Source organism: Pseudorasbora parva, chromosome 7, assembly GCF_024679245.1.
Source record: "Pseudorasbora parva isolate DD20220531a chromosome 7, ASM2467924v1, whole genome shotgun sequence".
In the NCBI taxonomy this organism is placed as follows: domain Eukaryota; kingdom Metazoa; phylum Chordata; class Actinopteri; order Cypriniformes; family Gobionidae; genus Pseudorasbora; species Pseudorasbora parva.
Window position 1 is genome coordinate 32,044,105 of NC_090178.1, and position 25,652 is coordinate 32,069,756.

General features: G+C 38.8%; 1 protein-coding gene across 4 annotated transcripts in view; it reads right to left on the reverse strand.

Moving 5' to 3' along the window:
• The window catches only part of creb5b (cAMP responsive element binding protein 5b), a 98,342-nt gene that overhangs the window by 47,124 nt on the left and 25,566 nt on the right, over positions 1 to 25,652 (reverse strand). For 3 of the 4 annotated variants that reach the window (XM_067449072.1, XM_067449073.1, XM_067449074.1), the window contains exons 5-6: positions 23,195 to 23,352; positions 1,287 to 1,413 (exon numbers count right to left, since the gene is read on the reverse strand). In XM_067449072.1, coding sequence (XP_067305173.1) covers positions 1,287 to 1,413; positions 23,195 to 23,352 — 285 coding nt within the window. Of the gene's footprint in view, positions 1 to 1,286; positions 1,414 to 22,909; positions 23,046 to 23,194; positions 23,353 to 25,652 lie in introns of those variants that run through there. The other variant, XM_067449075.1, reaches the window with a different exon arrangement.

A 25,652-nucleotide genomic window follows, 5' to 3' on the forward strand; every position in this document is an offset into this window, starting at 1 on the left:
TGAATCGTTTACAGTGTAAATCTTAAAAAAGGCTTAGTTTTTTTAGTCTTTATAATTTATTTATTTATTATTTAAATATTTGTTATTTAAAGTTAAGTTAAAATTAAGTTATTTTAGGTTTAGGATCACACTTTAGTATTTAAAAAAGCTTTATATGTAAAAGTCAATGGTTGAACATCACATTTAGATAGCTAGGTAAATATGTGTATGCGGTTTTATGTGTGTATTTATGCATGTTCAGCAATTCTGCGGGAAAAGCAGCAGTCAAAGAGAAGCTAAGAGAGGAAGCTGAATACTGCAGTAGTGTGAAGCTTAAAATAGGGCTATTAACAAAACCACAAACTCAACCAAAGCTCAGCTCTGTGAGCGCGACAGAATATCTTAATTCAGAAAGTCTCAATTAAACGTGACTAAAAGGCTGAAATTGAGGTTCTAGATGTTTGCACTCATACAAAGAGTGCGCTGGTGATTTACGTTCAGTTTAAGGTGAGGGAAACTGTAAAATGGTACTCTCAGTGTGTGTGTGTGTGTGTGTGTGTGTGTGTGTGTGTGTGTGTGTGTGTGTGTGTGTGTGTGTGTGTGTGTGTGTGTGTGTGTGCGTGTGATTGAGAGACTGGGGGTCCTGTTACTAAAACCCAAGACCTCCAAGATCTCCCTCCGACCCCCCTTTCCAACCCCCTGATGACCTATTGCAGGGTGAAAGCGCAGCAGTCCGCTGTAATTATTGGAGGAATATTTTGTTTAAAAATATCACCCCACCCTGCACCCCTTTCTTGGGATGTCAATCGAGAGAGAAAAAAATGTCCCACTTTAATTTAATCAGCTCTGTGCTTCTACCTCTATAGCCAACATGGACTGGCTTATGTTACAATGAGAACATGTGTTGTGTCATTAGAACCCTGATATGGGTGGCTCGCTCAAACACACACACACACACACACATGCACACACACACACACACACACACACACACACACACACACACACACACACACACACACACTCCTTCCACAGCCTGCATTCAGGTTCCTATTGACATTTCTGAAATAGAATTAAAACAGATCGAGCGTTGGAAAATTACACCTCTGCTGATGGGCTTCCTGATAAAACAGCCACTGATATGGAAAAGGCATTAATTTAAAGCAGACTGCTGAGAAAAGCATGAGAATGGTGCATGAAAGATGAGTTTGTGTGCGTCTTAATGCGTTTCGGTTGTCAGAGGCATCGAAACAAGACTGGAAGTGCAAATGCATTGTGTGTGTTTGTGGGTGTGTTTATGATCTCACAGGCATCAGAACAGCAGACGATCCTTGCATAGTGGGGTCAGGCAGTGTGCCAGGCATGGAGGCCGGCAGTGGCTGTCGCTGTCTGTTCCTCAGGTGCAGCAATGAGGAAAGAGAACCAGGCACTGGCCTAAGAAAGAACCAAAAAAGAAAGAAAAATTTGTGAGATAAACATATTTCCTCAGAAGAAACTTCTGTGGAAACTTAAGTCACAAACACTAAACATTTGCAATTATTGGGAATTTGTATCATACAGTCAATATTCAGTTCTAGTTGCGGTTTGTCAGAGTCCCTAAGAATTTTCATTGCCTCTTTCTGTCTTATTTAAAGGATTAGTAACGAAAATTTAAAATTCTGTTAGTGTTTACTCATCCTCATGTTGTTCCATGAGGGGTTTTTTCACATAGTGATATGTGAGAAATATTTCATAGAATGTCCAAATTGCTCTGCAATATGTCATGCAATCCAGACAATATTTCTATACAATATGTCATAAAGTATAACATAAAGTATATCATCTATAAATGTGTCTATGATGTGGCAAAAATATATTATCATGTGTGTGTGGCCTGGTAAACCCTACGATATGGAGAAAAAGTGACCTCACAAAGATGGCAATATCCAAAATCCTTGTCCTTGTGGGGACATTTTTTGGTCCCCATGAGGGAAACAACTTATAAATCATACTAAGTGATGTTTTTTGAAAATGTAAAAATGCTAGATGTTTCCTGTGATGGGTAGGTTTGGGGTAGAGGCAGTGTAATGGGGATGAAATATTCAGTTTATACAGTATAAAAAACCATTACACCTAAGGAAAGTCCCCATAAAACATGGAAATAACAATTTTGAAATAATAATTTCAAAATGATAAAAGACACTAGACTGTTTACAGTAGCATTAGTGTAGAGGTAAGGTGCGTTGCAAAAGTTTTGAAGCAAATCAACCTGAGTTCGAATCCGCCTTTTGCCCAACTCATTCTACTTCCATTTCCCATCACATATCAGATCAGAAAATACATTTATTTTCAATTTTAAAAAAAAGAAGAAAATATTAGAAAACTGGAAACAAAGTGTCTAACACATGTTTAATAATAAAGTGTTTATTGGTTAGGGGAAGGTCTAGGGAGGGCTTTATTGTCCCAATATTGTGGCATCCATTTCATAATTTTAATAAATAGAATCATTCACACTCTATGTTATTATTGCATAGCGTTTAACATACAACACTTAGGTGCAAACAGCCTCTGTAATTATTTATAAGTATAAATAGCATCAAACCACTATTTACACCTATTGCAAAGAAAATATACTATTTTCACTAAAATTCATAAATATGACTGTGGATTGCATGGGGAGTCACACCACATGAGCTTTTATAACCTGAACTAATCTTGCCTTGACATGAAAAAAAAACAACAAAAAAAAAAAAAAAAAAAAAAAAATATATATATATATATATATATATATATATATATATATATATATATATATATATATATATATATATATATATATATATATTTACAGTATCTGATATTTTAAGAGTCTCCCTGACATTGAAACACGGTCATGAGATTCTGCAGGTTTGTTTTTGAAAATAGTTAGAATTACAATAACAGAATTAACAATTTTGGGTGAACTATCTCTTTAAGAAGTAATCGCACAGAGGCATGAACAGAAAGAATGGCTTTCACAGCAAGAGACGTTCTGCTGGAAGCTTTCAATGGATGTTTGCTGGCTCTTTCCTTAAGGCTGATCAAAGTCTGTGTGCTTCGATAAAAACGTGGGTATGGATGAATACAAAAAGATACAGAGAAGAATTTCACATATCAGCCTGTTGCAAGTCTCTCAGTTAGTGAAGTCTGCAAAAACATGAGCAAGTTTAATAGCATAATACAATAAACATCTATAAAATGTATTCTATTACAGGCGATACACTTAACAGAACCACAGGTGTGACACGCAATGAGCAAGTTTCAAAACACCAGCCACACAACTTTCTCTCCGGGTTGGCATAAAGCTGCCATCGTTACGCTTCCCCTGGTAGCACTGATATTTAGGTAGAATGTGTCAGATATAGCACTCACTAACTTCACCGCTATGCCGTCCTATAGGCTTGGACCACCACAGTGTGGAGAAATGCAGCTTGTCTGAATAACCTTTAGCCTCAGATGACAAGCATTATTTGGTTCTGATTGGAGGGCTGACGGACAGCTAAAAGGAAAAGGAGGGGGTCTCCACCTGAACAAATACCTGTATTTATCCGGCCTAAATAGCAGCATTTACACTGCATGATTACTGTGTACGTACGTACACACAGACACACACACACATTAACATGGTCACACACACGGTCATTAACATTCTGACATATTGTCATTTGTGTCTAACACACCAATCCATCACATGCTTAACAACCTCACATCTCTGAAACACACATATACACACCCAGCTAAGATTTGGCTCATTTTTAAAGGAATAGTTCCCCCCTAAATGAAACTTACATTTGCTTTATTGTATGTAGAAACTCTTTTCCATTCGGTGAAGCTTAAAAATTGACAAAAAACAACATAAACAACAACTCTTTCCTCGTGTTTGTATTACAAGTCCATCCAATAGCTTTGTGAGTAACAGCCCCAAACTGAAATTGTTATTTGCTAGAAATTTTCACTTCGCCTCTCAAATCTAATTTGCGTTTTCTTATATTCAGGTTCACAATGCCTTGAATAGTTCACAGGTTATATTAACTTTTTTGGGGGGCATGGAGCTTGTCAGCCCCAATCTAATTCCTTTTCATTGTATGGAAAAGAACAGCTAGGATATCCTGCAAAATTAATCTTTTTATGTTCCACATATGTTCCATATTTATGTTCCATAAAATAAAGTAAAAATAAATGACATGAAGGTGAGTATAAAATGAGAGAAGTTTCCTTTTGAAGTGAACTATTCCTACACTCTAGCATATTTAGCAAAATAAGATGCTAACAACATTAGCATTCTGCTAATAATAGAAAACCTGGACGCATTAACTGCCACAAAACACAGAGACTGCTAAATCACATTACCTGAGTGAACTTTTGAATAAATACTTTGACAACCATTAAAAAGTATGTACTATACAGTCTAAATGTGTAGAAAGAATGTGATCTGAACATGGTACATCCGCCATATTGTCATTGTCATGTGAACTACCAGCGTTAGTTGCGTCACTTTGCTGCCATTCACAACTCCTCTCCCATGTCCTCATAGGATAGTAAAGTGTCTACTGGATACACACTTTGGATACTTTTTGAAGTATGAATCATGAATTTATACATATACTCGTTTCACATACAGATTTTTGCCTATGCATACCAGGATGCAGCCAGTGTTTGTTTCCTTTTAGTTTCTAGCGTAATAATAAAATAGAAGGTAATTTAGTTGGTAAAAAAAGGTGTAACATTATTGTGGTGGAGAACAGCCACAGCTCAGCTCTGAGCCGCCATTCAGCGTGTGGGAAACTGAAAGCGGGGCAACTCTCTACGGGCCAGTCCCGCTGCACATTAAAACTCCGCGAACAGGAAACAGTCCTAATTAAGAGCTCAACCTGGCCAACGGGAAGAAAGGCGCTTTAGATACTATACAGGTTCCCTGCCAAACTCGTTCACCTGCTCCTCAGCGAGAGAGAAATAAAGAGTGTGTCAACAGAGAAAAGAATAAACCTGTTATGAAAGTAGCAAAATATCAGAACGGACAAAAACTTTCCATACTTCCAGAAATACTGCTCATGTGGGTGTACATCAAGTGCATGACTGTCTGTGATTGTGTGCGTTAGTGTGTGTTAGTGGTGTACTGTATATTCTGCATTAAAGATAGGCTGTCATTTCAGAGAGGATAATAAGACCCCAGGAGGGTGAGGGGTGGGCATACGGACACACTCAAAAACACACACACACACACAGTGCAATCCTGACCCTCTCCTCTCACATTACACACACTGTCTCCCTGTTCCAACATGACATCACTCCCCCTTTCTATTCCTCACCGTCTTTTCTCTTTTTCTCTTTATACTTCAGCAGAATCTTCCATCACCTTTCTCTCTCTGAGCTATATAGACATCAAATCCAACATCACTGGGTTTCATACAAACCCATACACACTCTCCTTGTGTGTGTGTATATATATATATATATATATATATATATATATATATATATATATATATATATATATATATATATATATATATATATATATATATATATATCATCAAAGGACAATCTAAAGTCTAATTTGGTCAAGCATTTACAAGAAGTACATAATGAATTCTAATAAAGAATATATTGGCATTAATTTTGAAACACAAGCAGAATTTCAGAATTTCTGTTTTAAATCTTTTGTTAAATTACCGTTATATGAATTGTCACATACAATCCATTGCAACTATTCAGGCAAGAATAGTTTTGAGAATGATTTTACTCATTCAGCTTGTTTTTAATGAACAAGACCTAATTCTAGAAGACTGTAAATTCTAGATGATATGTGCAATGTATGCAGAATAGAATCAGAGAAAATTCTTGAAGAATGCAAAAATTTTAGGAAGCTATGTTCACAGCATTCTAAAAAAGAATCTAAAATAAAATTAAAGATATAAAAAAAAACCGAATAAACAATTAATATTCAATATATACAGTGGGGCAAAAAAGTATTTAATCAGCCACCAATTGTGCAAGTTCTCCCATTTAAAAAGATGAGAGAGGCCTGTAATTTTCATCATAGGTACACTTCAACTATGAGAGACAGAACGAGGGGAAAAAATTATCCAGAAAATCACATTGTCTGATTTTTAAAGAATTTCTTAAAAAAATTATGGCGGAAAACAAGTATTTGGTCACCTACAAATTAAAAAAAAAAAAAAAATATATATATATATATATATATATATATATATATATATATATATATATATATATATATATATATATATATATATATATATATATATATATATATATATTTTTTTTTTTTTTTTTTTTTTTTTTTTTTTGGCTTTCACATTCTGGCTCTCTGTCCTCCACTCATTACCTGTATTAATGGCACCTGTTTGAACTTGTTATTAGTATAAAAGACACCTGTCCACAACTAGACTCTAAACTTCACTATGGCCAAGACCAAAGAACTGTCAAAGGACACCAGAAACAAAATGTTGGATCTGCACCAGGCTGAGAAGACTAAATCTGCAATAGGTAAGCAGCTTGGTATGAAGAAATCAACTGTGGGTGCAATTATTAGAAAATGGAAGACATACAAGACCCCTGATAATCTCCCTCAATCTGGGGCTCCATGCAAGATCTCACCATGTGGGGTCAAAATGATCACAAGCACGGTGAGCAAAAATCCTAGAACCGCACGGGGGGAACCTAGTGAGCTGGGACCAAAGTAACAAAGGCTACCATCAGTAACACTATGCAGTGCCAGATGTGTCCCCTGCTTAAGACAGTACATGTCCAGGCCCATCTGAAATTGTTAGATTGCATTTGGATGATCCAGAAGAGGACTGGGAGAATGTCATATGGTCAGATGAAACCAAAATATAACTTTTTGGAAAAAAATCAATTTATCGTATTTGGAAGAGAAAGAATGCTGAGTTGCACGATACCTACTGTGAAGCATGGGGGTGGAAACATCATGCTTTGGGGCTTTTTTACTGCAAAGTGACCAGGACGACTGATCCGGGTAAAGGAAAGAATGAATGAGGCCATGTATCGTGAGATTTTGAGTAAAAACCTCCTTTCATCTGCAAGGGTATTGAAGATGAAACGTAGCTGGGTCTTTCAGCATGGCAATGATCCCAAACACACTGCCCGGGCAACGAAGGAGTGGCTTCGTAAGAAGCATTTCAAGGTCCTGGAATGGCTTAGCCAGTCTCTAGATCTCAACCCCATAGAAAATCTTTAGAGGGAGTTAAAAATCCGTGTTGTCCAGCGACAGCCCCAAAACATCAATGCTCTAGGGGAGATCTGCATGGAGGAATGGGCCAAACTACCAGAAACAGTGTGTAAAAACCTTGTGGCGACTTTTTGACCTCTCAAGAAAACATTTGACCTCTGCCATGCCAACAAAGGGTATATAACGAAATATTGAGATGAACTTTTGTTATTGACAAAAGACTTGTTTTTCTTGTGATTTTCTGGATTTTTTTTTTCTTATTCTGTCTCTCATAGTTGAAGTGTACCTATGATGAGAAATTACAGGCCTCTACAGGAGAAATACAGGAAAATTACAAGTGGGAGAACTTGCACAATTGGTGGCTGACTAAATACTTTTTTTGCCCCACTGTATTCTAACATGCATTCAATACATAACATAATTCTGTTTATGAAAAATTCTGAAAAATTCTACTAAGACTTTTTTTGGATAGTAACCTTCAATGCATTCTTAAACACAATCTCGAGAATTCCAAGAATTCAAGAAAATATAATTCTACACATAATTAAAATATTTACATAAACAATACATGTTGCATTTCGCCACTATAATTCATCCATGTCTACATGCCCAGCTGAAGTGACTTCAGTGTAAAGTCTTGACTACCATGCACTTCAGAGAGGGGAGAGGCGAGAGCCAGAAAGAGAGCGAGAGAGAGAGCCAGGCACAGTCAGCCCACTGACTCATATCCTTCCCTTCTGACTCCATTCCAGCAATGATGTAATGCTCTTGGCTTCTTGCACCCCCCCCCCTCCCCATCTATCTCTCTTTTTAAGTCTACACTCTCTCACCATCTCTCTCTGAATACCATGTTCTCTCTCTCTCTCTCTCTCTCTCTCTCTCTCTCTCTCTCTCTCTCTCTCTCTCTCTCTCTCTCTCTCTCTCTCTCTCTATTACTCATTGCACCACACTAACTTGAGCAGACACTGCAGCAGCGATGGTGCAAAAACGTTTCTCTTTTTCTTTTTTTACATTCGCTGTGTGAATGTAACCAAAACAGCCCAGGGCATGGTTCCAGCCGCTGGGAGACGGTGGTGCGGTCTCCATGGCAATGGGCCTAAACAGCGGGAGAAACAGAGAGAGGCCAAACAGCTTGCAGCTGCCTGGCGCTCCGAGTAAACACAGTACAGGACCTGCCCCTGATTTACCACTTTAATCACACTCAGAGAGAAAGAGTGAGAGAGCGAGAGAACGGGCTTGCCACGGGCCCAAGGACTGCCGAGTGGGTAGAATCATATGAATCTGATCAAATAAATCAAGCTGAGAAGGGCTGTGAGGGCCTGAGTCTCATTAAAGACCCGTGGGGATGGGGCGATGAAAAAGCGCCACTCGAAGGAGGGACTGCATTGACAGGCCGTGCGGTGACACAGATTGAAGGCCTGCTTAAAGTCAAAGTCTGTCAATGAGAACAACGGCGAAAGACTTATCTTAGAATACCTCAGGGCAAGCAAGCATGGCACGACTCACCACAAAGCCCCAATTATGTACGGATACATCTCTCATCGCTGCCGGCTAAGAGAGAAAGACAGTGTGAGGGGGAAAGAGAGAGAGAGAGACAGACAAACAGAGAGTGGTTTGGCTCAGGGCCAGCCAGTTGTTTCTTCCCATGAGTAAAACTATGCTGAGAGCTTTCCAGCATGACTGAACGAGGGAGGTTTCAGGCTCCAGCTCCGGCTCCGCCCCCACCTGTCTGTCAAATTCATCACAATGAGAGCAGCATGATTTGAATCCTTCCCATGGCTTATTGATAACACTCTTGGGGGGGGGGGTCTAATGCTATTTCATGCATTTTGACTTATTTACCCTGTTAAAGTGTTGGATTCTCCTGCTAAACATGGCCAAAATGTAAAAAAAAATTGTTGGATGTATGACAGAGTATTTCTTTCGTGTGTGTGTGTGTGTGTGTGTGTGTGTGTGTGTGTGTGTGTGTGTGTGTGTGTGTGTGTGTGTGTGTGTGTGTGTGTGTGTGTGTGTGTGTGTGTGTTTGACTCTTTAGCTCCGGCCACTGCACGCCTTCACAAGTTCGGCTGTTTTCAGAAAGAATCGGTACAGCATATCTGTCTTTATAAATATAATAAAACTAAATAATAATACTAAAATATAAACAAATAAAAACTCTTCTGAGATATGAAGGATGCAATACTACTCTATAGGTACTCAAGATTAACATGAGATTGGCAAAAACTGGCACGATCACTTTAAGGCCAGTTCACACCAAGGACGATATAAAGATATAGTTCTAAAAATCGTTTTCAATGTTAAAGATAGCAGAGTTCACATCACAGCTATAACAATAACGGTGCAAAGAAACTATATCGTTGGAAGACTTTCAGAATTATTTTATCCAGCTGATAAAAAACATTGACAGACAATCAGAATCCACCCTGCTATAGATATATATATATATATAGTTATTTTGGAGAAGACATATTGTAAAACATACTCTACCAGCACCCTTTATAATTAAGGTCCGTTCACACGAAGGACGATAATTGTACAATAACTGTGACTATTAATTCTTAATTCTAATCTCATGTGAAGTCCACACCACAACTATAATGGTAATGACACAGAACCAAGATTTTGTTGAAATCACTTTCAGAACATTTTTTTCCCAGCTGCTAATAAATCATTAAAGGTGCTGTATGTACGTTTTTGGCTGTACTAAAGCATAAAGATACCATAATATGTTTGCAGACACTTAGTTACATGTTGAGTTCACATACTTGTTTCTCTGAAAAACAGAGCTAAAGCCAGTTATTCTACTTTGAAATGTGCGTTCAGTGTCGGAATTTCTGTTTTTGTTTTGGTGTGTGTGATAACGCACGTTGCCAGTTTACCCAATAATATTTCAGCACCATAGGTTGCCAGTTGGGGGGAAAAGTGTATTGCTACCATGGAAGCCAGCAAACAAACTGACCTAAAGAGGCTCAACATCTATCTAAAAAGCACAACAAAATGTGGATAAATCAACTCATCAGCTTACAGTGTGTAAGTCTCCTGGCCTTCCGTCGTCATTTGGGCTTGTCTCTGTTGCGTGTCCTCAAACTGGCAACCCGCGAGTCTGAGGAGGAGGTGGCGGGGCAAACAATATTTTTAATTTGTACTGCAGTAACCATTTCAACCATTAGCTGTCAATCTTACATACAGCACCTTTGAAAACACTAACCAAAAAGCCCGTTAGAAACCACCTAACCTTAAAGAGCTTGAGCATTTAAAGAAGCCAATGACTTAACCGCAGTATGTGCTTATAAAAATGTTTTAGAACATTATGGTGCAGTTGATGTGGATGCTAATATTGTGATATTGTTATTGTTATATTTAATTTTTTTCTCATTGAATATCCAGTTTAATTTGGAAATATGTCAAATTATGGAGAAAAAAAACTGCTGCGGTTTCAAATGTGGTTTCATGCTGACTTTAATGTGTCACTTGTTTATCAAACAGCTGTGAAACCACAGAGAAACCTTCCCATTCTTAAAAAAATGTATAAGGAAATTACTATAAAAAATGCCTTTATGAACTGTAATAGCATTGTATGTGCATATGATAATCTTACAGTGCCAAAATGTCTTGGTATTGCAATCTCATACCATCATGAACGGTAGCCCAACAGTGTGTTTTCTAATGACCTACAGTGGTGTCTGTCAAATAGACCAAGCTCTAAGTTTTTAATAATTTTTCCTTTTTTGCGAATTGCAAATTATGCAAATGATCAGCATAAATTTGGGCAAGTTTGTGTAAAACCTGCTAATCTTTCAGGAATCCAAAAAGCATCTTATGCTTCAATGCAAACAAGAACATTCATGCGGCCTGGTAATCCCTACGTTATGGGGACAAAATGTCCCCACAAAGATGGCAATATCCGAAATCCTTGTCCTTGTGGGGACATTTTTAGGTCCCCATGAGGAAAACATCTTATAAATCACATAGTTTGAGTTTTTTTGAGAAAGTAAAAATGCAGAATGTTTCCTGTGATGGGTAGGTTTAGGGGCAGGGGCAGTGTAAGGGGATAGGATGTACAGTTTGTCCAGTATGAAATCCATTACGCCTATGGAAAGTCCCCATAAAACACGACATGTGCCTACAATGCATGACTGCAACCAGTGGGCAGTGTGCAAATGCAATCCCATAATGCCACAAAAGCCGAGAAGCCATCAGATTTTAAAAGTTGAAAATAAAAAAAGTAAAGAACTGTGATTGTGAAGATTATCCAATAAATATATCCTTGCGTTTAAATTGCATTTGTTAGTAGTGTAATATAATATATGCTTATATTGTAAATAATGTAATATTTTATAACATTTCTTTGTTTTACTTTTTTTTTAAAAGTTTAAATTAGATTTTAAATCCCTAATTTTCTACGTGATCTCAGAGTTATGGACCTCAAAGTACAGATGTCCCTGTTATTTATATCCATATAAAATACTTTATTAAAGTCTTTCATGTCCACCTAATCACTTGATTTTCTCTTGTCTATCCAGCACACCATTATTTCCTCTTCCTCCATCCTTTCATATTCTCAATCAAGGACCCCTGTCTTCTGATCCCTCTCTTCCTGTCTTCCTGTTGTCTGTTCTGAGGGCATATCACTCCCTCTCCCTCTCTTTCTATGTGTGTGTTTTTGCATGTGTGTGTGTGTGTGTGTGTGTCGGACAGAGATGACACAGTGGTGCTGGAATGAGAGGAGCAGGGCCTGGGCGTTCCTCTCCAAACGCACTATTAAACCCTACGCCGTACACAATGAGCTCACTCTAATTCAGCTCAGATGTACATCCTGCCCGTCTGTCTTCTCTCTCTTTCTGTTTCCTTCTGTCCTCTGAAATTCTTTCTCTTTTAGACATGCACAAGACATACACACTCAATGCGTACCCAGAAGATGCCACCCTACATGGAAAGATCATCTAAGAGTTTGGCTTTCTCTCTATGACATAATTAGCTAAAATATCAACCATAGTTTGTTTTTCCATCAGAGGGGTCACAGAGTTTATATCCTAACAATGAGGTTGTGCGTTTTTGATCAATGTGATTGAAAGCAGTCTGTGAAGAAATCGATGACGTCTGTGTTTTGGCCCACAAGAGGAACTGGAGGGGGGCGGGGGAGGGTATGAGAGGGCCCTCCTATGCAGCCTCGTACAAAAACAACACTTGCACGCTGCTTCGGATAGGGTGAATCAGAGTCCCAAAGAGCAAGTATCAAGTTTTGACAGGTTGGAGGCATAAAACTGTGCAGTACGTGAGCATTTCAATTCGACAATGTCCTAAGAGAATGATAATCGAGGAAACAACAAGGTTAAGTTGTCTTTTTTGCCTTTTATATGAAAATAAAAGAGAGAGATAAAGTTTAAAATCAGTCATATTGCAAAATATGAGAAATGTCACAATTGTAGGATATACAGTAAAAAGGCGAAACATTTCTGTGAATGTATTTATACTTAGCAACTTCATACCAACTAAATGTACCTCATCAAATGTCGATATGTAAGTTCTCATCAAATTCAAAGAAATTCGGACACAACCTATCTAACGGTTAAAACACTTAATGTTCTGTCACTGCATCTCATGATGTTGTGTTGCAGGGCACGTTTCCTTTTCAACCACCAAAATACCTCACAACCTTCCTGTTCATTAGGGGTGTGAAAACCAGCTCCTCTTAAGTTTAGAGGTGTGAAAACACATGCACGCAAACTGCATGCACTGAAGTGAGTGGTCCGGGTTTGCTTGGCTGTTTGTTTTAACTTTCAAATGGCATCAAATTCACAGTGGAGAACAAGATCTTCCTGCAGGCCCAAAGACGTTTGCAAAATGTTTTAATAGTGGAAAATGCATAAAATAAGCCAGCACTATTTGTTTTACAAATGTCAATAAATTATGGTAACGCAATATACACTATTGTCAAAAGTGCATAGAGAGCTTCATGGAATGGGTTTCCATGGCCAAGTAGCGGTATCCAGGTCCAGTGCAGTGGTGTAAAACATGCCGCCACTAGACTCTAGAGCAGTGGAGACGTGTTCTCTGGAGTGACGAATCACTCTTCTCTGTCTTTCAATCCAATGGATGAGTCTGGGTTTGGCGGTTACCAGGAGAACAGTACTTGCCTGACTGCATTGTGCCAAGTGTAAAGTTTAGTGGAGGGGGGGGGGGGGTTGTTTTTCAGGAGTTGTGCTTGGCCTCATAGTTCCAGTGAAAAAAACTCTTAATGCTTCAGCATACCAAGACATTTTGGACAATTTCATGCTTCCAACTTTGTGGGAACATTTTGGGGATAGCCCATCAGTGCACTGAGCAAGAAAGACATGGATGAGTGAGTTTGGTGTGAAACAACTTCACTGGCCTGCACACAGTCTTGACCTCAAGCCTAATAGAACACCTTTAGGATGAATTAGAGCGGAGACTGCGAGAGCTTCTGCTCCAACATCAGTGCCTGACCTCACAAATGCACTTCTAGAATAATGGTCAAATATTTCCATAAACACACTCCTAAAACCTGTGCAATGAGTTCCCAGAAGACTTTTATATATATATATATATATATATATATATATATATATATATATATATATATATATATATATATATATATATATATATATATATATATATATATATATATATATATATAAATAATATATTTTTTGTTTTTGTGAAATGTGGGGACATTTAATAGGCATAATTGTTTTATATTGTACAAACCGTATTTTCTATCCCCCTACACTGCCCATGTCCCTAAACCTACCCATCACAGGAAACATTCTGCATTTTTACTTTCTCAAAAAAAAAAAACTCCTCCTGTATGATTTATAAGCCTTTTGAAAAATGGGGACATGGATAATGTCCTCATATTTCACCCTCTCCTTGTAATACCTGTTTCATGCCCATTTCAAATTCTTCAAACCTTAACCCCCCAGCTCTTAATGTATTGTGTTTCCATCTGAAGCATCAGTAAATATTTGAACCTTTTTTAATAGTTGCGTTTGAGTCCCTCAATTGTCCTCAGTGTGAAAAGATTGATCTCAAAATCATACAGTCACTGCTGAAGAGGGTTTAAATATGCAAAAGATGCTGGAAAACTGAAGAATTTGGAGGACCTGGATCATTTTTCTGAGGAACGTTAGCCAGTTTAACTGCTCAGGACAAACAAAGGACTCATGAACAACCATCACACAACAACAATATTATTATATTATATATTACACTGTTTGTGTGTGTGTGTGTGTGTGTGTGTGTGTGTGTGTGTGCGTGCGTGCGTGTGTGCGTGCGTGCGTGCGTGCGTGCGTGCGTGCGTGCGTGCGTGCGTGCGTGCGTGCGTGCGTAAGGAAGAAACAGATTGTGGTGGGGGAACTCTAATAAAGGAAAATGAAACAGGCTTTTCCTTATGTCAGCTTGGGGAATTTTTTGCCTAATTCTTTAGTAACTTAAAAGGAAGTGTGCTATACAAAGGATTTATTTTGATTTTATGAAGTTCTTAATTTGCTTGAAAAGTGTTAGCATGCTTGTTATACAGTGGTTAAAGCTGAGAATTAAGTTTTTTTTTTTATATTGCCTGCAAATGTTTCACTGTGGATGCAACGCAGGAAATGTTGCAAAGGAAATTACACCGAGCTGTTCCTGATAATCATATTTATATGGCATGAATGACAGTTTGCCTTGCCATCCATTTTGTATCTATTATATCGGCTGTCGCAAGTGTGTTTCAACTAAAACGGTCTGTGTCAATCACCAGAGCCCAAGAAGAAAGAACTATTGTTCTCCCATATCTGTCTCTCCTTCAATGTGTACGGCCACCATTCATACACTAGTTACATTTAGTATTCACCAGTAATGTCCTCCAAACCCTGGACTCTCTTATCACTCATTCAAAGAGGTTGAGACCCCTTACAATGTTTTATCTCAAGCGACTGACTATGTCTAACATATTTAACACTGACATGACTCAGGAACAGATGTTAGTAATTCACATGCAGCAAGCATTCAAATCATTTAGATCACCCTTTCCCCCTTTGAATAGCCATGACATTCAGATTCCCTGTGCTCTGTCTTTTCATTTTACCTTTTCCCTGTTAGTCCAGATGGGTCTTTAAACTTATTTTTGTCGAACTGCCTCTCTGAGGGTGTCCAACCCGCTTTATACCTCTCAGATGGACTGTATTCCCTTCTGAAAAGACCAGCTGGTTAATGCTGGCTAGTGCTAGTCTACAATGTGAACTGGCACTGTGGCCATGCAAAACTCAGCTAGTCGAAGAGCATGATATTTCTGATAAAAAACCTTGTTGAACTCAGACATTTGAGTCAATACAAATGACAGTCATTGGGGTCAAAAAATAAAACAAAAAAAATAGTTGGAACGTTCTACAAAATATCTTTGTGTTCCATAGAAGAAAATAAGTCATACAAGTTTGGAAAGACAAGAGAGATGACAGAATTATACATTTTGAACTATCCCTTATATTAGGATCTCATCCGGGGGCTAGCTTTCAAAACGCAACATATGCCTTTTTAGCGGGACTGGTGTGAATAAAGGGGAAAAAAGCAAAAGGAACACTGGGAGAATCACAGGAAAAGTTGGGGGTTGAGGGTCCTTGGGTTTCACAGCTGTGGGCCCCCGCCTGAGCCCTGTTAAGAAGGCAGACTTGAGGAAAGCCAATCTTAATTGATTCCAAGCCTCCAAAGCTCTTCGGCAAACATGGCGGAGCAATGAAAATGACTTGTTATCCTAATTCAATGGACGCTGTATAACTCCTTCAATCTCCACATCCCAAAAAACGAAGAAAGCAGATGGACACTGGATTAGGCTTACTGCAGTCATTCACAATCACTGTACAGTTAATTACATTTGTAGATGGGGTGGGGTGGGGGTAAAAGGAAAAAATCTGGTTTAATAGTTTAATGTTATGCTTTACTATTTATTTTATTTTAGGGTTAGGGTTAGGGTTAGGGTTAGGGTTAGGGTTAGGGTTATGGTTAGGGTTAGGGTTAGGGTTATGGTTAGGTTTTGGGTTGGGGTTAGGGTTAGTGTGTGTGTGTGTGTGTGTGTGTGTGTGTGTGCGTGCGTGTGCGTGTGCGTGTGCTTGTGTGTGGTCCTGTTAAACCCTACATCACAGGGACAAGATTTCCCCACAAATATGGCAATATCCCAAAATCTTGTCGTTGTGGGGACATTTTTTGGTCCCCATGAGGTTGCAAATCAGGGACCCACTTTATATTAGGTGGCCTTAACTACTATGTACTAACATTGTAATTACTCATTTCATACCATGCATTTATTGTGTACATACACGTTTTTACATTGTACTTACATTTTTAAAAATATCTGCATGTAACTACGTCTGTAATTATTTTCTGTAGTTACATTTGTAATTACACTGTTGGCACTTCCCTTACACCTATCCCTACCCTTAAACTGACCCATATCACCACACCTGACCCTAACTCTACCTGTATCCAACCTCAATATCAACAAAGGTATTTTGCAATACAATTTGAACACAGTAAGTACATTGTACTTATTTTTTGATGTAAGTACATAGTACTTAAGGCCACCTAATATAAAGTGGACTAAGTTTTTTTTTGGTGAAAATGTAAAAATGCAATGTAATGGGTAGGTTTGGGGGTAAGAGTAGTTAGGGTATAGAACATACAGTTTGTTTAATATAAAAATCATTGTGTCTATGGAAAGTCTAAGTTCCTTTAAGTCATAAAACATGAAAACCCAACATTGTGTGTGTGCACACATGTGCACGTGTATGAGAGACAGAAAGAGAGAGAGAGAGAGAGAGAGAGAGAGAGAGAGAGAGAGAGAGAGAGAGAGAGAGAGAGAGAGAGAGAGAGAGAGAGAGAGAGAGAGAGATGTTACTCATTCTGATTCTGATCATTCAACCATATTTCTGTCAGAATTGGGAACAATGCATTCTTAGAAAGCAGACGAGCTGAGTAATCACCACAGAGAAATCTGCCAAAAATAAAACACATAAGAGTAGTTGAGTGGATTGTGTACTAAATGAATGAACCTAATTTGGTGTTCATACAATAGGGTTCCACTTTATTTTATGTACATGCACACTTATGTCTGTAAAATAAAGTGCTACCTACAATAGCCTCTAAAAAGATTTTCTCTCATTGATGGAGTCATATCGTATATGACGTCAATTTGCCATAGAAAATAGTAACATTCCGGCTACTGTGATGTAAGCCACTCAATACGCCAGTTTTTAAGCCAACATTATGATTCACCTCCCTTGTCTAGGAATGTAATATTTAGACATTAACATTTCACAACAAAGTATTTCTAAATCATGCACGTCAATACTGCATCACTCAGGATTTTTGGTTAAGTCGTGACATGATTCTTCAGTTCAGAGCAGCAGGAAGAGAAGATTAAATGTTTGTGGACAGAGGCACTAACTGGCCTCGATGGCTTCCTGCGGGAAGTGGAGTTTCTGTGCTGAGGGGATTGAAAGCCTTTTTTTCCTGCTGAGGTGGACATTTCCAAACACACTGATACACGCTTCCATAGGCTGACCCCTGACCTTCACAGTCCCCGTAACAAAACAATCACTCTCACACTTGTGGAGTCCTGGGGTGGTGCATATTTCAATGGACATCAACAAAAATGTACCAAAAGGACAGTTTAAAAATGTACTATAAGAAGATCTTCCGGGAATAACCAGAAAAACTTCAGAACATGGATGCAAGACTGGAGGAATCTCACCAACCAGAGGTCACACAACGCATCATTACTTGCATGACAGTTGAGCACATTGTCCTATTATAGTTTTGTCACTATAATCCACTATAATTCTTTATTACAGTTAATCATTATTATTATTATTAGTATTATTATTATTATTATTTAAAGCATTATACATCAAAGGCAATACAACAAATACAACCCAGGGTTATTAGCGTTAAAGGAACTGTATGTAAATTTCAATCGAAAAATGTTCAATCAAAAGTATTTTATATTAATTAATCATAAAATGGCCCTGTAAGTAATTATGTTCATTTCAAATATTTATATTAGTAGTACTTTAGCCAGGATATTGTCATTTAAAAGTTGTTGTTGCAGCCCTCAACTGATGTTAATGTTGACATGTTGTGTTTTGGCCTGAAGCTCCGCCCTCCACCTATCGACCAATCACGAAGTCAGTAGTGTTTGGGCATCCGGGTTGCCAGCTCTGCTCTAGTTAGCACAGCTGCAGCTACAAACGTTCCTGCTGGATCCTGCAGCCTATCTGACAACCTCGAGTCAGGGGGGAGGGGATACACCGCTCTACATTCATTTGAAGGTGATTGCAGTATCAGTTTTGGCCACAATCTTACACACACTTCCTTTAACTAAAACTATTTATGAAATAAATAAATAAAAAGTTTTTGTTTAGATTTACTTTAAATACTAAAATAACTAACTAAAAAAAAAAAGCACACAATAAAATTACTAACATTTTGGTAACACTTTAGTATGGGAAACACATATTCACTACTACGACTTTTTGTCGTAGCTCACACGCTCACACACTCACACTCACACACACTCACTCACCTTCTGGAAAACATATCCATACAAGCTCCCATATATACTGTACCAGCTCAGAATTTTTTTTTTAAAGGCCTAAAGTAAACATTATAATTCCAGGTCATTCCAGCATCTTACATTACCCTGTCAGGCTTACACCTGGGACTGGGGAGCGAAAATCCTTTAAAAAGAACTGCACAGCTTCTTGCGTATGCTTGCACTCTGTAACTCCTGGGTAGTTAATTTTGCGATGTGTTGCAGCCTTACTTTGTGAAATAGGCCTACAGACACCACAAATGACACAAGCATGAAATGATAATGATGTATAAATTGTAAAATAACCTAAATTATTGTTCAATCTTACTTGTGAAATGTAATCCCATGCGATCTGGTATCAATATTGCGTTATTGCAACCGTAAGCTGCACAAAATACGGGCATAATTGCTCGCTCTCTGTTGACTCCGATTGATTCTGAATTCTAGCGTTGAGTGGAGAGACCCAACCAATATGGCGGCGACGCTGGATCACGCTCCAGCACGTCATGAGGCGTCCACGTATATTATGTCTACGGCTTTGAGTGTGAAGCGATGCTTAGACAACAGGAGAAAGTTTGACAACGCGAGTCTCTCAGGGCACATCTGTGCAAGTTCAACCGTATAAATTCGATATATCAGATATATCAACATCAAAATGACTGCTGTGTTCATTATTACACCCAAGAGCAGAACACCACAATCGCTAGACACCATTCTGCTCCAGCGTATCCACAATGGCGGACGACAGCTTGAGCTCGCTCAGGGCGGGTCTGAGCTGAAATGCTGCTGTCAATCAACAGTCGTGGGAGCGGTGTCCGATCGTGTGACGTCACACATCGAACGGCTTGATTTCAGACAGGTGAAAACATATAAGGAGATTTTAAAAAAACACTTGATGGATTTTTATCATTATAGGATGGTTGTATACAGGCACTGCCAACACACATTACTGTATAATCAACTTGTAAAAGTGCTTATATGACCCCTTTAACAAAAAACATATTTCTTTTATTCGATTTTGGGCTGAAATGTGACCTATCAGTTCTTGACCGGTTTCATGAGATTCACCAATTACTTTACGCAGCTTCTCCCTATAAAATCTACCGTTTCCATAAAAGACCAAGGTCTTTATAATATCTGAGCTGCATGAGTGTCCATCCATAATGAACACTATAAACTGTTTCTTTACAGCTTTAGCACATGCACACCCACGTTCCAACACAAAACAGCATGGACATAGCATATGCTCAGCATGAATTTATATTCACCTCTCATGTCTACAGTCTGAAACACAGCAGAGCATTCACAGCAGCCTTCGGCATTACTGCCGTTGACCCTCCACAAACCCTGTTGCAAAGCTCATTTACAGATTTACTGCACATTATTTGTATATATAACAATCTTTGAGTCTACTAAGGAAAGTTAATGCAGCAAAGAAAGGAGAACTAACTAGTTTCTCTTTGTCTCTTATCCTCGCTCTCTTTCTTCGACTGTAATTCCATCCCTTTTCCAGAACAAATGGACTGTCAGACCGTCAATCAACTTGATCGACAGGCTTTCCATCCAATATTCACAAGTTGCCTAATCTGGGCACCTACCCCACCTATCCTGTCTCACCATTGGCATAAAGATATGCAGTATGCCTTCATACACTTCACAAAAATAATCAAACTCATGAGATTTTATGCAGACATTAAGTAAAGTGTGTGTTATTGATTTGTCGCAAAAGCACACACTTAATCACACACTTCAGGTAGATTCTGAAAAAAGCACCCATATATCAACTTGCTAAGTGACAGTTTTATCATGAAACATCTTATTTATGAAAATCTGGTGTTATGTGCAATAAATCTGTGATTTTGGAGAGAGAGCCTCTAATCTTCATCCTAAATCTCAACCCCATCTGAAAATAATACCGTCCTCTCCCTGTGGCCCATAATGTGTTTGAGAGTGTGTTTCGGGTGGTGATTATACTGCAGACAGGGTGCGTTCTGATGCAACAGAGAGAGAAAGACCGTAAGAAAAAGGGAATAAGACTGCTGGGGAAAAAAGAAAGACGGGTCAGTAGTGGGATGTGTTTGCGTAAGAGGGGCGTCCTCCCAAAAAGCTGATATCCCCACCAGAGCTGCACCACTGATGTCATCACTGTGGGACACACCCAAGCTGGCTACATGACACAGAGAACTTTAAGAGTCACCGCTGGGACAACTGGAAAGATTCACAAACACACACGAACATCCAAAGAGTTCTCCAATCTGCTCAGGAATGCGACGATGTGCCCTTTCAAGGACACTTTGTTTGCTGATTGCAAATTTGCATACCCTAATTATAAGAATTGTTTTGGCATTAAATAATAGTTTGCTGATCAAATGCCAGATCTTTCAATGAATATTCTTGAGAAGCATTTCTGTCATATAGTAAGCATTGTACTTTTTGAATTGGGTAAAAGTGTGTGAGAGTGTTGGCGAGTGCATGTGAAACACCGAAACTGTCAATGTGTGAAGTGCCACAACCTCAACAATCTTCTCTTTGACCTAATCTAGTCACTGAGTCTAATGTTCAGGGATTGACATTATCACCCACCAAATGCAGGTGGATTTCAGTAGTGACGTGTAATGCAGTCACTACTAGCCATTTTGGCTATATAATATACACCAATCAGGCATAACATTATGACCTGATATTGTTGGTGTTCATTTTGCTGCCAAAACAGCCCTGTCCCGTCAAGGCATGGACTCTACTGGACCCCTGAAGGTGTGCTGTGCTATCTGTCACCAAGCTGTTAGCAGCAGATCCTTTAAGTCCTGTGAGTTGTGAGGTGGGACCTCCATGGAGCGGACTTGTTTTTCAGCACATCGCACAGTAATAGATTATATTGAGATCTGGGGAATTTGGAGGCCAAATCAACACCTCAAATTCGTTGTTGTGCTCTTCAAACCATTCCTGAACCATTTTTGCTTTGTGGCAGGGTGAATTATCCTGCTGAAAGAGGCCATAACCACCAGGGAATAACGTTTCCATGAAAGGGTGTTACATGTCAAATTAACATCCATGGAAGGCAGGACCCAAGGTTTCCCAGCAGAACATTGCCTAAAGCATCACACTGCCTCCGTAGGCTTGCCTTCTTGCCATAGTGCATCTAGGTGCCATGTGTTCCCCAGGTAAGCAACGCACACTTTCCTCAAGGGGTCTGAATGGGCACCCTGACCGGTCTGCGGCTATGCAGCCCCATACTCAACTAACTATGATTTACTGTGTATTTTGACACCTTTATATCAGAACCAGCACTAACTTCTTGAGCAATTTGAGCTACAGTAGCTCGTCTGTTTGACCACTGGCCAGCCTTTGTTCCCCACGTGCATCAATGAGCCTTGGCCACTCATGACACTGTCGCAAGTTCACCACTGTTCCTTCCTTGGACCACTTTTTATAGATAATGATCACTGCAGACTGGGAACACCCCACAAGCGCAGCAGTTTTGGAGATGCTCTGACCCAGTCATCTAGCCATCACAATCTGGCCCTTGTCAAACTTTCTCAAATCCTTACGCTTACACATATTTCCTACTTCATCCACTTTGAGAACAAAATGTTCACTTGCTGCCTAATATATCCCACCCACTAACAGGTGCCGTGATTAAGAGATAATCAGTGTTATTCACTTCACCTAATACCGTCATAAATGCTTTTTATGCCTGATCGATGTATAACTTTTTTCAAATGCTTGACTTATATTCACGTAAACTGGTGAGAAATAAAACGCATGTGTAACAGTATAATGGAACCATGCATCAGGTCTTAAAGTGACAAATTAAGATAATAGTAAAAATATCTATATGACAGTATTCCTCCTATATAACTTCGGAACACCACTAGCCACAGATGCTGATGAGCAATAAACTTAATGTCAAGCCCTGCTAATGTTGGTTTTAAAAGTCTGGAAGCACATAAGGCTGTGTAAATGATACGTTTTTGTTTTTGGATGAACTGTCCCATTAAGGGTGTTTAGTTAGTGGGGTCAGTTACCACTTCCCATCTATGCACAGCTTACTTACAGAAACATTTCAAAACCTTTCAAAGCAAGCAAAGAGCTATGAAGTAACAGATGCTTACAAAAACTCCATTCCAAATCCAAGAATCCAGCTGTTGTCCACTACTGTCCACATGACAGGACACACAAATCTGATTTAGACTCAAACACGGTCTTCTGAAGAATATAATCACTACTCCTTGTGCAAGCCGACTGCTGTATTCTGATAGGAGGAATGCAAACAGCAGCTTGGACCTTGGACTAATATCAAACTACCAGCCTCCGTCTAGTGAATGTTGTACAGATGATATGCAACTAACAATATTTATTCAGGCCCACGCAACTGCGGTGATGAGAGGGCGACTTACCCAATCTGTCTGTTGGTGGAAGGGGCTTGAGTGATGACAGAACTGGACTGGGGCGAGGGCAGTGCCTGCTGGATCACAATGCTGCTGTCGTGGTTGGTCATTCTCGAATGGGACTGCTGGTGCTGGTTAGGGCCCCCCTGCCCATGAAGAGTGATATTCTGTTCAGAAACACAAAGGGTGGGGTGAGGGTCATGAGCACAGGGTAAAATATAAACAGTCAGTGTATTAAAATAAGTAAAATAGAAGTCAACACCCAACCATTAGGTGTGATCAAAAGCAAAAAAGATTCAGAAAGACTCATTGTCTATTGTCAATATTTTAGAAGTTTTTAACAGAAGTTCCTTTCAAATGTAGCAGCTTTTCATATACATGTGAGACTAAATTGAATCCTTTGTGAAATCTGTGTGGGGAAATCAAATTCAAACTTATGCGAAATTTACAGTTGTGTGGATTCCTGCTCAAAGGATTTGATTCCGGCCATGAAAATTTGTCAAATAACGGTAAATGTGATCGCACTTCAAGAATGTAGAACTAAAACTAGAACACAAGGCATGAACCCAGCGAAAGGAACGTTCTCAGATCTTTGGCTTATATTCTGGCAAGGATCGTTCAAAGTAATTGAACAAACATTAGTCCAGTAACATTAATATAACGTTTGTTTAATGTTATCTTGTCTTATAATGTTCTCAAAATGTTAGCACAAAAACAGTATTTATAATTATAAATTGTTTTATGTTGTTTTTGGTTACAAAAATTAAAGCCCTATAATATTTGCTAAATTATAAAAATGGAATAATCTCATAACTTAGAAAAAAATTGACATCTTGAAAGTTCAGAGAACATTCAGAAATAAAATGTTCATAACTTAAGAGAATGTTAGCGGGAAAAGGCTGGGTTCAGCCTGCTGGGTCATTTCATGAGTCCCCCCCCCCCCCCAATTATTGGGTAGCTTTTCTGTAACTCAGCTGCTGGGTCATCACATGTGAACCAATGGTGGGTAGTCTGTGCCCGTTAAAATTAATAGTGCCTGGATATTTTCTCAATGGTCATTTTGTGTTCTGTTCTGAGAGAAAACTTCCTGAGGGGAAAATTCCTGAATTATGAATAACAAAATTAATTAACTAAAGTGTTTTATGACTGTAAAAGACTGACTTGCATTGAATAAAAAATACTGTATATGAATATCGTATATGCTCCTGTCCTAAATTTAAAACTTTTTTTATTATTTAAAATGAAAGAACTTCATTTCAAATTGAAAAAGTATCAAAATATCATATTGACTGATCCAGCACTTTCAATAAACAACCCAGCAAATGGGTTAAAATCCAGCTAGAAGGGTAAAAATAACCCAGCATGTGTTCTGTCCAATATTTACCCAGCGATGGATTGCCAAATAACCCAGAAATGGTTTGTTTTAACCCAGTATCTTTTAGAATTTGGGTAGAACTGACTGAACATATAGCAGCTTCTTTGGTTTAGGCCACTTTGACACAAACATGTACGGGATGTGTGGGTCAGAAATGTACTCTATTCTCATTTAGGTGTGACTCTGTGAACCTGAGCTTATGCATGCATTTCCTGTAGCAGATAGAGTAAGCAGCGTTTACACCGCAGGAACGTTCCCCAGCAGCTTTGGGGTGGTACTAGGCCTTTTTCGACTGCAGGAACAAATGATGTTCTGGGTAAACATTCCCCCTCAAACGGCTTGCAAGGTAGTACTTTTTCAAAGTTCAGGACTTGCAGCACTTTATTTCAACCTTAAGTCTGTTGCGGTGCATGCAGTAAGAGTTGTTTGCTATTCGAATCAACAATGAAGTTTAAAAAAAAAAAACGACCGGCGAGGTTCAGCCTTTATTAAGCTTATGCGGAAGACGAAATGTAGCAGGAACTGGAAAGCCGCGCGCAGTCCAGCGTCAATGGGCTAATCTTAACAGTACTTTAGACCGCGATAGAAATGCAAAAAGCAACAGGTCTGAGGGGAAAAAAAGTTCCCGGGACAAATTGTTCCGGGTAATTTCAGTGGAAACAGATCAACCTATCTGTTGAGGGCCACTACTTGAAGGCACAATTTAAAGTTTTTAAACCAATGTCAAGGTGGAAGTCCTGCATTTGAAATGTTTTTGTATAGGCTAACCCGAAAGTTAGCATCACACTTGTTTCCTAAAATAGGACTTGTCGATTGGCTTTTGAATTATTTCAGAAAATAAGTTCTGTGACCAGCTGATGTCTATGATGACACATTTTGTTCATCATGATAATATTCACAAAATAACACACCTTTAATTAATTTTGAAGCCTGAATACAATCGCCAGAAGTAAAAAGCTAAACATAGGCTATAAACAAACTGCACCACGGTCATTCATAAAGCGTGTGGTGAACCTGATGCCTGCGCTTTTGGATACATTTATTGACTGTCACCATCACCAAGCTTCTGACTTTATTTAAAAATATATATCC